The sequence below is a fragment of the Dunckerocampus dactyliophorus genome, chromosome 14, assembly GCF_027744805.1.
Source record: "Dunckerocampus dactyliophorus isolate RoL2022-P2 chromosome 14, RoL_Ddac_1.1, whole genome shotgun sequence".
Lineage (NCBI taxonomy): Eukaryota > Metazoa > Chordata > Actinopteri > Syngnathiformes > Syngnathidae > Dunckerocampus > Dunckerocampus dactyliophorus.
Window position 1 is genome coordinate 18,236,241 of NC_072832.1, and position 15,280 is coordinate 18,251,520.

At 39.3% G+C, this 15,280-nt stretch overlaps 1 protein-coding gene across 2 annotated transcripts in view; it reads right to left on the reverse strand.

Moving 5' to 3' along the window:
- The window catches only part of LOC129193662 (inositol polyphosphate-5-phosphatase A-like), a 211,637-nt gene that overhangs the window by 69,807 nt on the left and 126,550 nt on the right, over window positions 1-15,280 (reverse strand). For both annotated transcript variants that reach the window (XM_054798096.1, XM_054798097.1), the window contains exon 8: window positions 13,615-13,734. In XM_054798096.1, coding sequence (XP_054654071.1) covers window positions 13,615-13,734 — 120 coding nt within the window. The remainder of the gene's footprint in view (window positions 1-13,614; window positions 13,735-15,280) is intronic.

The following is a 15,280-nucleotide window of genomic DNA, read 5'->3' on the forward strand; positions in this document are numbered from 1 at the left end:
TGAGTGTTTCTGCTGCACTGAGTGGCATACAGTGTTCCCATTGATGGAAAGGCTTTGTGTGTATTGTGAGGAGGGCATTGCTCCAAGAGATTACATCACAATAAAAATGAAGAATTGCTGGCACTAATAAACCCTGAATTGATATAAACTTTTTTCCACCTACCCAAAATAAACTGCAACCCGACCAGTGGGACCAGACTGACAACTGTGCGTCGAGTAAGCCACCATGATATGGATTGTGATACATGGAGCACATAGCATATGATATCACAACACAGTCCATCTAGCCGTGTATAAAGAAAAGATGCAATGTGGGCTAATACTTTCCAGATAATTTGTACTTTTTCATATGTTTGTTCTTGTTTCTTAGTCAGTACATATTGGTGTCCTTCCTCGATAGTTAAGTGAGGCCAGAAAAACAGTTTGTCGTGTTAGCTTCTACAATAACAATGTTGCTGTAGCTTAAATAGAACATTGTTTTTTTAGGGCTTTATAAGTGTAAACAAGTGTGTCCCGTTACGTGCCTTGTTAGCGCTCACAAGCCTTTAATCATTATGAAAGTCAGATTTATTACAATGAGCTTTAAGCCAGAGGCACCCAAAGTGCGGCTCGGGGGCCATTTCTGACCTGCAGCTGTTTTTTTTTTTTTTTTTATTATAGGCCTACATTCTAAAAAATATAATTGAACTAAAAAAAATTAAAAAAATTGTAATTTTAAGAGAATTATGTTGAAATATTAGGAAACATGTCATTTTAGTGGCATAAAGTTTAAATATTAAAGAAAAAAATACCTGTTTTTATAAAGTTTCAATATTATTAGAAAAGAAAAAATACAATAAAAATACATTTAGGTTGCGGAAAAAGTTATAATGTTGGGAAAATAAATACAAGATATTATGGGAATAAAGTCATAATTACGAGAAGAACATTTACATGAAAAAAGTTGAAATAGTTGGAAAAAATAGAAATGGAAACACCAGCTGTAAGTTCAAATATTCAGAGAAAAAAGTAGTATTCTAATGAGAAAAAAGTAGAAATATTTCGAGAGAAAAAATCGCAATATGAGGAAAAAGAATATTTCACAAAACTAATTTATATATATGTATATATAACTTCTTTGCATATCTACATGTGTTGCTTTAATATTAAAGTGACCCTTGCATCCTTTCAGTATGGAAAAAGTTTGGACACCCCTGCTTTAAGCAGTTTGGTGAAGGTCACAGCACCACCTTGTGGTCTGAGTACTCTGAATTTTTTTCCCCCCAACATGTTTTTGTGGTCTGGCTGGATGTCAAAGCATCCTTAGTGTATCAGAGCATAAAATATGGTTAACATTGAAAGATGGAAGACAAGAGAAATATAATGTAATCGAAATAATTCAATCTGACTCATAACCGCGAGGTGGATTTATAGTGCTTAAATCCACTGCAATTACTTTGCAAGACCTCTTTACACACAACCTTTTAAAAGCAGGCGTGATAAAAAAAAAAAAAAAAAAAAAAACATGTATTCTGCCTTTAAGGGGACAATCATTTTTACTGACACTGACAAGAGTATTCATGAACAATATGTGTAGTTTACCCAGCATCAAAGATATGTTTTTAATATCTTCCCCCTCTCGGTTTGCTGAAGTAACTTCAGTACAGTAAATCGCCACTTTTCGCCGGCGTTATGTTCTACGAGCACCAGCAAATGGCAAAAATCCGCAAGTACAGTCGTCCCTCGCCACTTCACGCTTCAAATTCCGCGGCTTCACTTTATCACAGTTTTCCAAAAATATATTAATTACTAAATCATGCTGTTTCGTGGTTGAATGTGGCCTTTTATTAGTCAAAACTAGGGCTGTCAACCGGTTAAAATATTTCATCACAATTAATCACATTCTGTCCTTATTTAACTCATAATTAATCACAATCATAGATGTTGCCGATATGTTGAAAATCTTTCCTGGTGACTTGCTAGCACGCTGTTAATTCTAGTGCTGCTAATGCTATTTACATCCATTCTCGTCCCCAGTCATGGTCACACTGACACAAGCCCCCAAATAGCGTCCTCGGCTATGCCTGCCGGTAACTAGCAGCTCGTAACACAAATTTTAGCTCGCTGTTGAAAGCAAAAAAAATCAGCCGAGAGATGGCTTGCGTCTAAAAAAAAACACTTGTTAGTTGGGGCACTCGTATGCCAAGGTACCACTGTATAAATGACAATAAAAAAAGTCAGTGCTCCACCTTCTCACTTCTCTCTGGCAGTCGACATCCTCAGTGACAACTCATCTCATTGCAACTGTAGATACAAATAACTGGTGGTGTTGCCAGGGATTTGAAGCTAAAAAACACTTTTCTTTGCCCATTGCTAATCAATACTGTATTTGTTACCCCTTGTAGCTAGCTCCACATGCACCGCTGCGTTTCCTCACACTATGGTGTGGGCCGAGGGTCAAACAGGATGTGCGCACGTTAATCACGCGTCCAAAAAACCAAACAGTGCCGTTATAAGAAATTTCCGTTAAACGCGTAACGCTCCAGTCAAAACATATGTACAGTACACTGAAGCAAATTTGACATATTTTGACCTAAATTAAGCATTTTTACGCATAAAAAAGCTCAATTAACTAAAATATAACTATAAGGCATTTGGAAGACGCATTCAAAAATGTTGTGATGATTTGATGTATTCTAGACTGGTCACTAGGTGTCCTTAAAGTTAATGTAGTGTTCGCTGAGTCACACAGGCACCAGATTTGATCGCCAGGACAACAGGCATTTATTATATGGTTGAACGATCTTACAACAGGCACAATAATCTCTAACATGGGCTACTGTTGCCACGCCAAGCTAAAACGCAACTCTGAATCCCCGACGTCACTTCCTGTGCACCTGTCACTCAACTCCCGTAGCAGCTGAACACATTTGCAGCAACACACACGAACGTGAGCTATTTATGTCTTAAATGTCTTATTTTCTGTTATTTCTACTATATTGCGTAGGGGTGTTATTTTATGTCTAGAGGGCTCTAATAATGTTAAAACTGGCATTTAGAAGGTCATAAGCAGGTTTCCTATGCTCAAAGTACGAAAATATTCCATTTATAAATAAGGAATCGTACTTCACAAAATTCACTTATCACGGCCGGGTCTGGAACCAATTAACCGAGATAAACAAGGGATTATTGTGTTATACCATTTGTATTCATTATTACAGACTTAGGGTGAATGAGATGTGTTTTCTGTGGGGGAAAAAAAAAACTTATTTTCGGAGAAAAACAAAAATAAATACATTTTTGGACCAAAAAACTGCAAATTTGCTGAGCCGTGAATGCTGAATCGCAAAAATGTGTATGTTTGTATGTTTGAATGAAGTACATGCAGCAGAGAAACATGGCAGACCACAGTTCCCATCACCATGCCCTCCTGTATCAGGATCGGCTTATTTTGCTTACATAATGTGAAGTAAACAGACACTCAAATCAAACAGTTCATACTCAGCTGACGCCCCAATTGAATTACAAGATCTTGATCACTTTGTTTGATAAACTGCTTTGATGGAAATGACGGTCAGTTTTGAAGTAAATTCACTTTGAACTACGGAGGAGAGAGCACTGACCCCAACCATTAACAGACACAGAGATTCCCAGAATTCAGAAAACTGCTTTACAGATTTGTTTCTGCCCTTTCAAGTTCAGAGCAACAGTCCGGTACCGACCCAAAGTCCATAATAGACTCCAAAAACATACAAACAGACAGTAAACATGACAAATGTGTGAGAAAAAGCCTCATAATTGAAAAATGATTAACTCCAATATCTTGGTAGTTTTTTTTTTCCATGGAGTCAAAGTTGGAAACGAATGCTAACATAGATGGATCTCCTGTGTAATTAATGACCCAAAATGCTTGGCTCACTATCCCTATACTAATAGCGTAGATAAATCTAACCATGAACTTCCCAGGCCTGGATAACAATATATTTATGGGGTCGTAAAGAGAGAGGCCACTTCTTGGTGGTGGGTCTGTGTTGTAATGCACGGTCACTTCCTCTCCATGAGGCAGTGAGAGTGAAGAGCAGGGAGGTGAAGGAATAAGACAAGGAATACAGCTATAACTTTAACATTACATTATATTAAACTGAAATGAGACTTCCAAGAGGAGTCAAGGGGGTAGTAGAAAGACGGCCAAAATGGCCACGCTTCTTCAAAATATGACAAAATGATGCAGCATGTTACCTTTTACCTAACTCCTCCATTATCGTCTAGAGTGGAGTGAATAAAGTAGGTCAATTCTAAATACAATGCATACCTCATATCTCGGAAAGGTCATTAGCAACCTTAACCTAAATGTGTGTTCACAGATGACCAGACTGATTGAATTGGGAGACAAGCTATTTAATGAACTAATTAACGCCTTAACAGAAGTTTCCTTTCTCGGCACAATTTTTTTTGACGCGCGATTAACATGCGCACATCCTGTTCGGCCCTCAGCCGACGCTGTACTTTGGGGACGCAGCGGTCACCATGGAGCTACAAGCGGGAGCAAATATTGAGCAGAAATGAAAGAAGAAAGGGCTATTCTGATTGGTAAATTTAGATTCAAAGCCCTGGAAGATGGCTCTCGCAACAACACCAAAGTTATTTGTACCTACTGTCGCTGTGATTGGAAGTGTCACAGACTACGTCGAGGGAAGCGGGAAGGTACTGAAGCACTGCCGGTATTTTTTTAATTTCCATTTATGCAGTAGAACCTAGGCACAGGAGTGTTCCAAATATATATATATATATTTTTTTTTAGAAGCGAGCAGTCTTTGGGCAGATTTTTTGCTTACAACTGCGAGCTAAAATTTGTGTTCGAGCTGCTAGTTAACGGCAGGCATAGCCAAGGACAGCTATGTAGGGGCTTCTGTCAATTTAGCGCTAGCATTAGCAGTGAAATAGCTTGCCAAAGCATAAGTAAAACACACATTATAGCGATCTAATTTATCTTATTTATTATGTATTGTGTAAAACTATGACAGGGACAACATCAAATTAAAAGCACAAAATGAATACAGATTCACGATTACCATAATAAATACAGTATAGTAGTCCATCTGTGTGAATTTCTCTTTTAGATGAATAAAGTATCTATCTGTGCAGCGTGTGACAACAGGAAAAGGTGCATTCAAGGACGGTCAAACAAAGTGAGACAAATCACCGCTCACATTAAGCATTCAAAAACTGGGGGATTTCTAACTGTGTATTATTTTTGAACCCACCATCCAACAGTACGAGCCTGGACTTTGCTTTTCGGAGAGGTTGAGTACCAAACAAATATGCACATTAGCACTCAAAAAAGTCATCAAATCTAAACTTTATGCATTCCCACATATCAGCATTTGGAACCAAATGTGAGGTGAAAGAAAAAGGGTAAAAATACAGTATAGTAGTCTGTGCAGCATGGGACAAAGTTAAAAGGTGCGTTTAAGGGCCGTCAACCAAAGTGGGACAAAACACCGCTCGCATGAAACGTGCAAAAATTGTGGGATTTCTAATTGTATATTATTTAAAAAAAATAAAATAATGGCTCATATTTCCAAAACCGCCATAACATTTTTATGTACTGTAGTTATGGTTGTAGTTGCTTATCGAATCGTTTACCATAAAGAGATTTATATTCCTACATATAGATAAAAACTTTTTTCATCTGTGATTAATGTGATTAATTATGAGTTAACTGTGGACAAATCACAATTAAATATTTTAATCAATTGACAGCCCTAGTACTTATCTACAACAATGTTTATATACATTGTTTTATTTTCGTCCGAAAGGTGGCAGAGCGGTTAGCATGTTGGCCACACAGAAGATCTGGGTTCATATCTGCTTTGGACATTTCTGTGTGGAGTTTGCATGTTCTCCCTGTGCGTGCGTGGGTTTTGTCCAGGTACTCCGGCTTCCTCCCATATTCCAAAAATATGCATGTTAGGTCAATTGGAAACTAACTCGTCCATAGGTATGAATGTGAGCATGAATGGTTGTTTGTCTACAGTATATGTGCCCTGCGACTGACGAGTGACCAGTCTAGGGTGCAACCAGCCTCTTGCCCAGCCAACTGGGATAAACTCCAGCATACCTCCGCGACCCTAGTGAGGACAAGCAGCATAGAAAATGAATTATAAAACTGATTTCCGCATTTAAAAGTATAATTGTCTTAACATTGTTGAGACTTGTGGTGTAACTGTGTTAGTTAGCAAAGAACTACAGCGTCAATCGCTGATGACATCACAGACGGGGCGAATGAGCTGACTCGCGGTTCCTGTTTACATGTATTAGCAAGCTAATAGGCTGCTAAAAAGGATGTTTTGTGATGAAAAATACATTAAGAACACAATTGGACTCACACAGTGTATTAAAAACACGACAAGAAGCAGCACGTTGTACGAAACCGGAAAATGTACTCAAGCAGAACCATTAATCAAACCCATTTGTTTTTAAAAACTTTGTTTGTAACCAGTGGCGAAACTCCAATTACTCCCATAATGCAAATTCACAACCAAAACATATGCAGTCCAACATTACAAATGTTATATGTTAATAAAAAAATATTTGTATAAGACGAGGACAAGCTGTTGTGCTTGTGCTTGGTACTACGGCTGCAACCAACAATTATTTTCTCAGTCGATTAATCTGAAGCTTGTTGTTTTGATTCATTTTGTAATTGGTTAGGCCCTAGATCGACCAAATCGATATGAACCAAACAGAAACGGTTAGTGGTTTGGTCCGCAACATATCAGAAGAAGTAAAAATGCCGATCACTGTTTTCCAGAGTCAAAGCTAATGTGTGGATATCTTGTTTTCGATTCATCAATTCATTGTTGCAGCTTTACTTGGTCATTTTTGATCATTTCTCATTTTTAACTATCAAAAAAATGCAACAAATGTGTTTTTGCAAGATTGTTTTCGTCGAAACACACCCTTTTAAACACTGAAAAGCAGAATGCCGTTCTTAATAGTCTGACATCCTGGTGCAAAGAGACTCAGCTTTATTCAAACACAGTTAGCCTCAGTTTATCCTGTTACTCTAAACGGAGGGCAGTAAAACAGTTCAGTTCTGTTGTTGCAGGTGTGAGAACTCATGGATTAGTGTTAATGAAGATTTTCCATTGCCTTCTGCTACAAACAAAATTAGGTTGGAGTTCATGTTCTGTTATCTGCACACAAGTAGATGACAACAGACAAGGATGAGTTAGTAAAGATGGACAGGAAAGCAGACGTTGACATGTATGTTTCCCCATAGCCTGGTGGGGTCTTTCAAGGCCACGTCCTGTAGCTTTATCCCGCTAACAGCCATGTCTAATACCCAAAGCTGGGCTGCTTTGTCTGCTGTTCTAAGGTATCAGCCACAGGTCAGAAGGTAACATTCTGTTTACACGATCATTTCCTAAAGCACTCACGCTGACCCTCTGGTGTGAAAGTTGACTTTTTTTTTTCCCCCCCTCAGCCTTTGTGTGGGAAGCAAAGAATTGCAACATTAGCTACAGCTACTGGGTGTGAAAAGGCTCTGCGAATGGGGGGTCCAGAGAACCCTTCAACCCCCGCCGGCTGACCCTCACCCTGAGCCAGGGCCCCATTAGCCTCGTCATCACAGTTCATTCAGGCAAACTGTAACAGTGTCAGTGACATTCTAGCACAAAGACACACTCCTTTACACAGTCTATAAACATGCTTTCTCCTGGCCAATTCATCGCGCAGTGACACCCCTGAAAGAGCCTCTTCACAAGGACCGTTCTCACTGAGGTTTGGACCGGGGCCTTCATAGGGCCTTCCTTGGGGCCACACAAAGACAGGGGTCAGACGCTAATTTATAACATGGCCCCCCAACTCTGCTCCCAGGCTCCTTAAACCACCACTGTTCTCTCACCCTGCATCTAAATTGATCTAACAGTCATACAGGAGAGTTTAAAGAAGCATGAGGTCAAGACATCCACCACGGGAAAAAAGTCGACAGTATATATCAAGCGCACCACAAGAAGAAAAACACAAGCACACAATCCTATCTCTCTCACTCCTGTCAGCATTTACTCCTCACCGACTTCCACCTAGATTATAAGCAGTGATTGACAGCTAAACTGGGCAGTAATAGACAGCCTATATGGGATTAAGAGGGTGCAACTGGGGGCTATGTCATGATTATATTGACAAAATGACTTACCATAATTTGGGGCAGGCAGATTCAACTTTGCACACAATAGCTGGGTTGTGTGCAGTCATCCATTGTAAGTAAATGTTGAGAATTCGGTAGAATGTTAACATTGTGAAGAATGTGCCTGGTGGCGTCTTTCTGAATAGGTCAGGGGTGGCCCTGACAGGGCCTTTGACACAGCAGAACAGCCTTCCCCACGTCCCCGTGTTCGCACCACACAGCTCTTCTGCAACGCCCACACCACCAATAACACTTGACAGTGTGTGGGGCGTGGGGATGCTGCGACGGTCACACAGAGGTTAGGAAATAAGTCAATTCAAGCAATAGCCACACAATCTCAAGATGCTGGGAGAAACCCTTGAAAACAGGTGGGGACTAGGGATGGACATTTGACTAAATACCCTGAAACCGGGAGGACCTACAATACCGTATTCACGGTAAATCCAAAAACTATGTATGCTTCGTAGTATTTTCTCATCTTTTTATTCCAGTTATCGTCACTTGTTTTCATTGCTTCGGACTTCCAGGTTTGTTTTTTCTTTCATTTCGGTCAGAAACGTCTCCATCCCTCATCTCATCCTCCATGTTCCTCTGTGCTTCTTCTACTGGGTTGAACAAGCAGCCTGTTGATTTGTTTGAACACTGCTGCCACCTGCCTGGAGGCTTGTGAATAGTTCAAACATGAATATCATGCATTCTGCTACTAATATGTATATTTCATATACTAATAATAGGCCATAGTCAACCATGAAAAAGTGATCATTCATTAATTGAGGAAAACCAGGATTGAGTGAAGCCACAAAATTTGAACCGCAAAGTGGCAAGGGACGACTGTAGCGCACCTCTATCTTGGCTCAATTGCTGCAAGGTGAGATCACCTAACCATCCATGCCGCTGGTCTTCTTTTAGGTGAGCTGGAGCTTATCCCAGCTATATACAAACAACCATTCACACTCACATACATATGGGCAATTTAGAGTCTCCAATTAGCCCAACATGCATACTGTATCTTTGGAATCACAGAGGAAGCCGGAGAAAACTATATTTTCGAGCATAAAACACCTGTTTATGACTTTCTCAATATGATTTCTACCATGATTAGAGCCTTGTAGACATGAAATAACACCCCTCTAGTCGCCTTAACACTCCAATTATTCTTTGTTTACAACACACTGCTCAATGCGCAAGCTACGGGATCACTGCAGGGACCAAGAGACATGCTACCGAGCTAACTAGTTGGCCTCCAATTTACTGTATGTCTTCTAAACTTAAGAAAAGGTTTCAAACAGAGTGGGGAAGAAGGACAAATTAAGATGCCAAAAACTTACCAATTCTACACGGAATGGGGGGAGAACTTCTTTTCACTCTATCATGTCAGACGTGCCATGGCTGACCGCATGCAGTGTGTAGGTAACGTACTATAATGTCATGTCTCATCACTGTAACATAACAGATACCTAGTGACCAGAAAACTACATATTAACTGTGTTTCTTGACTAATAGTCCATAGTTAACCACGAAGCAGCAATCATTTATTAATTCATTAATTTGAAAAAAAAAAAAAAAATGTGATAGAGCGAGGGAGTGATGTTCGAACCACGATGCGGCAAGGAATGACTGTATATACATTTTTTTTTGCAAAAAAATTGCAAAAGTATCAATGAAAATTCAACCCAGAGTAATTAAATGTGTCTCTCTGTCGCTTGAATAGGTTAGTTTTATCTTCTTGTTTAATACAGTAGAGCCACACTTTTCTGAGGAGTTACGTTCCGAGTCTACCGGCAAACTGCAAAACTCCGTGCGTAATTGATACGCCCACAAAATTTCATAAAATGCCAAGCCTGCTAGTGTGACATTGATGTTCAAATGACCAACTTGCTACACAAGTGACTGTTTTGATTGTTAGATTACATTCAGCTACAGAACTCTTCAATTGCCATTGTTCACGAGCGACGGATGGCAACAAGCTAAATGCCTAATGCACAATCTACGTTTTAGCCCTAAATATGCCTCACACACCTATTAAACGCATTTTAAATAACATCTATAGATACTTGAGAAGAACAGTCATAGGGCCCAATAATTCGCGAACCGAATGGCGGAACTGGTCAATAAAAACGCAATCCACTGTTAAACACGGAATCTTGTGGAAATTGACATAAAGTGAATGAAGTTATCGTGAGGAGAAGGAACGTTAGTGTAGGGAAATATTTCCCCAGCAGACAAGACAGCTCATTCGTGGTGTCATCTGCTCACAGGCTCCCAAACAAATGTACCTTTGGCTGTACCAGGCATTAAAATGAACAAGAAACTGAAGAAACGAGGGTGGTCATGGCTTGTCACTCATGACTGTAATATTACGTTCGTGTACGTATGGGTGTGTCTACAGTATGTGGCTGCTTTTGATTCTGTAGATGCATTAGACAAATTAATTGACATAAATATCATGCATAAGCATGTGTAGCTATTGGTAGCATAATTCACATCAAATATTGCGCATAATACATACATGAACAAACCCACACACTAGCTGCGTTACTAAATTCATCCTGGCTTTCCAGAGGATCTCCCTGTGATTATCCAGTCCACCCTCTCGCTCCTCAAAATGTCTATTGGCTGAAGACTAGCCGTCCTTTCTCTGCTCTTTCAGCCTGTTGTTCTGGGAAAAGCCGAAAGGGAAACATTTAGGTTGTAGGGCTCTTTGAGACGCTGTGACAGTTGACTGATGACCGTCCATAAAATGACAAAGCATCGCTGTGTGGTAGCCAGTGTGGCCCACTGCCTCCCCATGGGAAACTAATTGCTTTGAATTGTTGAAGGCAACATTATTTTTCTGCCAATCACTGCGTTTCAATGGTCCGAAAATGAGCATGAAACAAGCCTTTTCAGTGAACAAAAACGTTAAATGTCCCCAATGTTGATCAAATTAACTTCAGCACTGTGACAATGGACTATATTTGTGTGAAAATAATGGCGGGCCACAAAAGGAGGTTTCATGCCTGGATTTCACAGTTGTAATGTAAAACTATTCTCCAATGAATAAGGCTGAGCACACTGAATAGAGGTGGACTAAAAAAAGAAAGCAACTCAAACACACAATAAGCATTATTTTATGGAAAAGGCAAAATGTTGATTTTTATCACTTCTGCGCTTTTATGTCACTTTTGTGTTGCTTGCAAAAAAAAAAAAACAATTAGTGAAATTACACTTATTTAAATTAATTATGAAAATAACATTACTAAATACTTTTTTTAAAGTGTAAATATGATTTAAAATAGATACTGTATATTTATTTATAGTTGTAGTTAGAATTATTTTTACTGAAAATAAATGCTTTTAAAAAAATGGTACTCTTTTGATTTTGCTCATATAACATACACACTCAATATTTAGGTCCGGAATAAGTAGAAAATAGTTTGTCCCAGGGGTGTCCAAAGTGCAGTCCGAGGACCCTTTGTGGTCCGCAGCAGATTCTAAAAGTATAACTCAGCACAAAAACAACAACAACAAAAAAATCAACAGCAAAATTGGAAAAATCAGCAGTAACTTTACAAGAATAAAGTCAAAATATTAAAAGAAAAAATGTTTTACTCTAACAAGAAAAAGTCGTAGTTTTACCACGATAATGTCATAATATTATGACCAAAAATAAGGTCATTTTAGCAGCATAAAGTTGAAATATTAAAGAAAGATGTAATTTTTGAAAGTTGTAATTTGAACAACAACTAAAACAATAACTAAAGTTGCAATTTTTGGGGAAAATGAGGTCGGGGAAAAAGTTATAATATTACTAGAACAAAATTTACGTAAGAAAGTTGAAATTTGGGGAAAAAAACAAAAGCAAAAATGGCAACAAAAAAAAGTATAAAGGGCGGAAGTTCATGCTACTATGCTTTTTTTTTAATGCTTTTAATACGCTTTTTCACCTACAAAGCTGACATGTATTTTTTTTTCTTGAAATACTCTATATACTTTCCTAGCATATCTGCATATTTGTTGGTTTACAAAATATCCAGGTGGCCCTTGCATCCTTTCATTTTTCAGTACATGGCCTTCAGTGGAAAAAGTTTGGACACCCCTGGTTTATCCGTACATACAGGACAGGATGAAAGTGGCCCAGACATCAGCGAAAGCTATAGAGCTGTGTGTTGTTTTTTATGCGTCTCAATAGTGAGGGCTGCCAAAGCGCTGTTCCTTCTCAGCATTGTTCCCCCGAGGCCTTGGAGCACTTTGGAGATAAACACCGTTTAGCGGTTAAAAGAGGCACAGAGGAAAAGGCTTATCAGATCAGTTCTCAATGGGCTGTAAGCTGCATTATACAGCCTGGGCCCCAGATAAGGTGTGAGCTGATGTTTGATGCCCAGTAGCACAGCTCTGTCCTCTGTGTCTTTCTCCTGTAATGACTCCTTGTGGATCTCAGCTGGTGGTGTGTTCAGGAGCCCCCTTTTTTCTTCTCTCCTCATCATGCAATGAGAGATTAGAGCACAGAGAGGGAGGCAGGACAGAGAAGAGAGAGGAGAGGAAAGGGGAGGGGGGTGGCTTTAGATATTCCCCCTGTCCCCTTTCCTGCTCTGCTTTCTGGGGGTAGGAGTCACATTTAGGACAATAGTCAAAAAGATGGTTCCCAACCAGCCGCTGAATGGGAACACTGTTGGTGGTAGCACTTCATTCAAAGCCCAGCCCGGGCACATTGTCCTCCCAGATCAGCAAAGGAGAATGGAGTTTGCTGGTGGCTGCCAAAAGGTTAGCAGCCTCTGTGAAAGGACCGACCCATTATTTATTGCCCTTTACAGAGCCCAAGGACCCTTTGTGCTCCTCCTCTCTTCCTTCTTCTTCTGCATTGCCAGTTTTTTCTCACTCGGGTGATCCGGATCTGTGCACGACAAGTTCCCCCAAAGTGAGCGACTGAGGCCCATTACCCCCAACTCCCAATCCATGGAAGCCTAGCTGTCTAGAACATGGACAAACCTAAGTACCACCTCAATACATGCCTGACGCTCGACGATTGACATCTCTTTACAAGCCGACATTGGAGAAAAAAGCTCCAATAAAAATGGAGGATTCAATCAAAATAGAATCTTCATCATGCCAGTAAATCCAGCTAAGTAAGGGCATCATAAAAATGCAGGAAAACATTCTCACATCCTTGTCCATTAAAAGGTGGGCCATTCTTTCATCAAATTGAGAATGGTGTAAATAAAATGTGTCTCATAATTCAACGATGTCACCCATATACATATAGTTATTCAAAGTGGATGACAGGGGGACACGCTATGCATTCTGATGCCATTAATATGGGAAGGGACCCGCCAGGTAGAGGACAGCAGCTATATAGAGCACTCTATTATTAAACCACCCTGTGTGCATCATCATGAGTGCTTAGGGATGTCACAGCAAAATGAATATGGATTAAAAACAAAGTAGGGTCGTTTATTTAAATTTACCTGTCTAAAACGTAGCCCAGCGCCTTCTGCCTGGTTCCGGAGTAGATGGAAGGACTCTTCTCCCAGGCCACCAGATTGGAAGCATCGTGGAATAGGTGGATGTTTACCAGGTCAAAACAACTGTGACAAAAGAACACAACATTATTTTAATTAATTTATTAGGGCTGCGACAATTAATCGATGAATCGATGACTAAATGATTATCCAATTAATCGACAACAATTTTATTATTTGATTTGTTGTTGCTGTTGTTTTTTTTATTTACAAATGGAAATCAGCCTCTTAAATGTGAGCTTCGGATTACTCGATTAATGAAATCATCAGTAGTTGCAGCCCGAGAATTGATTATGACATACAAACAATAACATGTAACTGTTTAAAACAGAAAAATATAGTGGAATTTTGGGAAAAAAATATGCCAATGTCAATTCAAGGTTTTATAAGCATGACCTTGGAAAGTATTTATTTCATTTGAATTATTTCCTATGGAGAACATTATTCAAACTCCTCTTCAGAGTCCTGCAAGTCTGACTGACCTTCTAGGCTTCAAAGCAATCAGCATTAAAAAAATGAACTAGATGAAGCGGTTCAATTTCAGCAGAAATGGCGTGGGACTGTGAATGAAATGCTGAAACTGTGTGAAATGTGTTGAAATCTATTCACCGCCTGAGGACCGAACCAGCAACCATCACTTTGGAAAACGGTCTCTCTACGTCCTGAGCCAATCCACCGTGAATACTGAATTACGAGACATGTGGGACTTTTTAGACAGCCTACATGTCCTGAATGAGTTGAACATTTCGATTTTGTTGTATTGGTTTGAAGTGGTTGAGAAATGTGGGAGTAGTTAGACCAAAAACTGCTAAATTTGAAATGGTGGAATGAAAAAATGGAGAATGACTGTAGAAATGCATAAATACAGTTGCGGAAAAATCTTTTTGACCACCCTTGTTTCTTCAGGTTCTTGTTCATTTTAATGCCTGATGCAACTAAAGGACAAATATAACAATGACTACAAAAATAGATCATAAGAGTTCATTTTTTTGGCAGTACAATGCTATAGCTATTCATGTAAGCATTTTGGATATTGTAAAGAAAACCATGGAAGTTGGTAGATATCAGCTCCTAAAGTAAACTCTTATGAGCTATATTTGTTATCATCATTATATTTGTCCAAACAAATGTACCTTTAGTTGTACCAGGCATTAAAATGGATCAATACAACAAGGAACACAAGGACTGATGATCGAACCAGCAACCATCAGGTTGGAAGATAACCAATCCACTGCCGGAGCCATGTCACCCTAGAATAATGTAAAATGATTTTTCACCAGTAGGGGGCACCATTTAATTTGTCCATTCGTTTTCAGCAGACTAAAATGGCGGAATTTAAAATTCAAACCTCAATGATTACAGTGATTAAGGATCGAACAAGCAACCATCGGTTTGGGATACAACCCCTCCATCTACTGAGCCATGTCACCCCGTGGAATAAGCAGGATGTTAGAATAATTGAAAATGTAAAACGATTTTCCATCAGTAGGGGGCGCCAAATAAATTACCCATTCATTTTCAATGGGAATATTGTCACAGAAAATATGAAATTACAGTAAATGTGGGAATTTATTGAAAAGTCCTGATAGCCAATGCATATCCCGAATGAGCT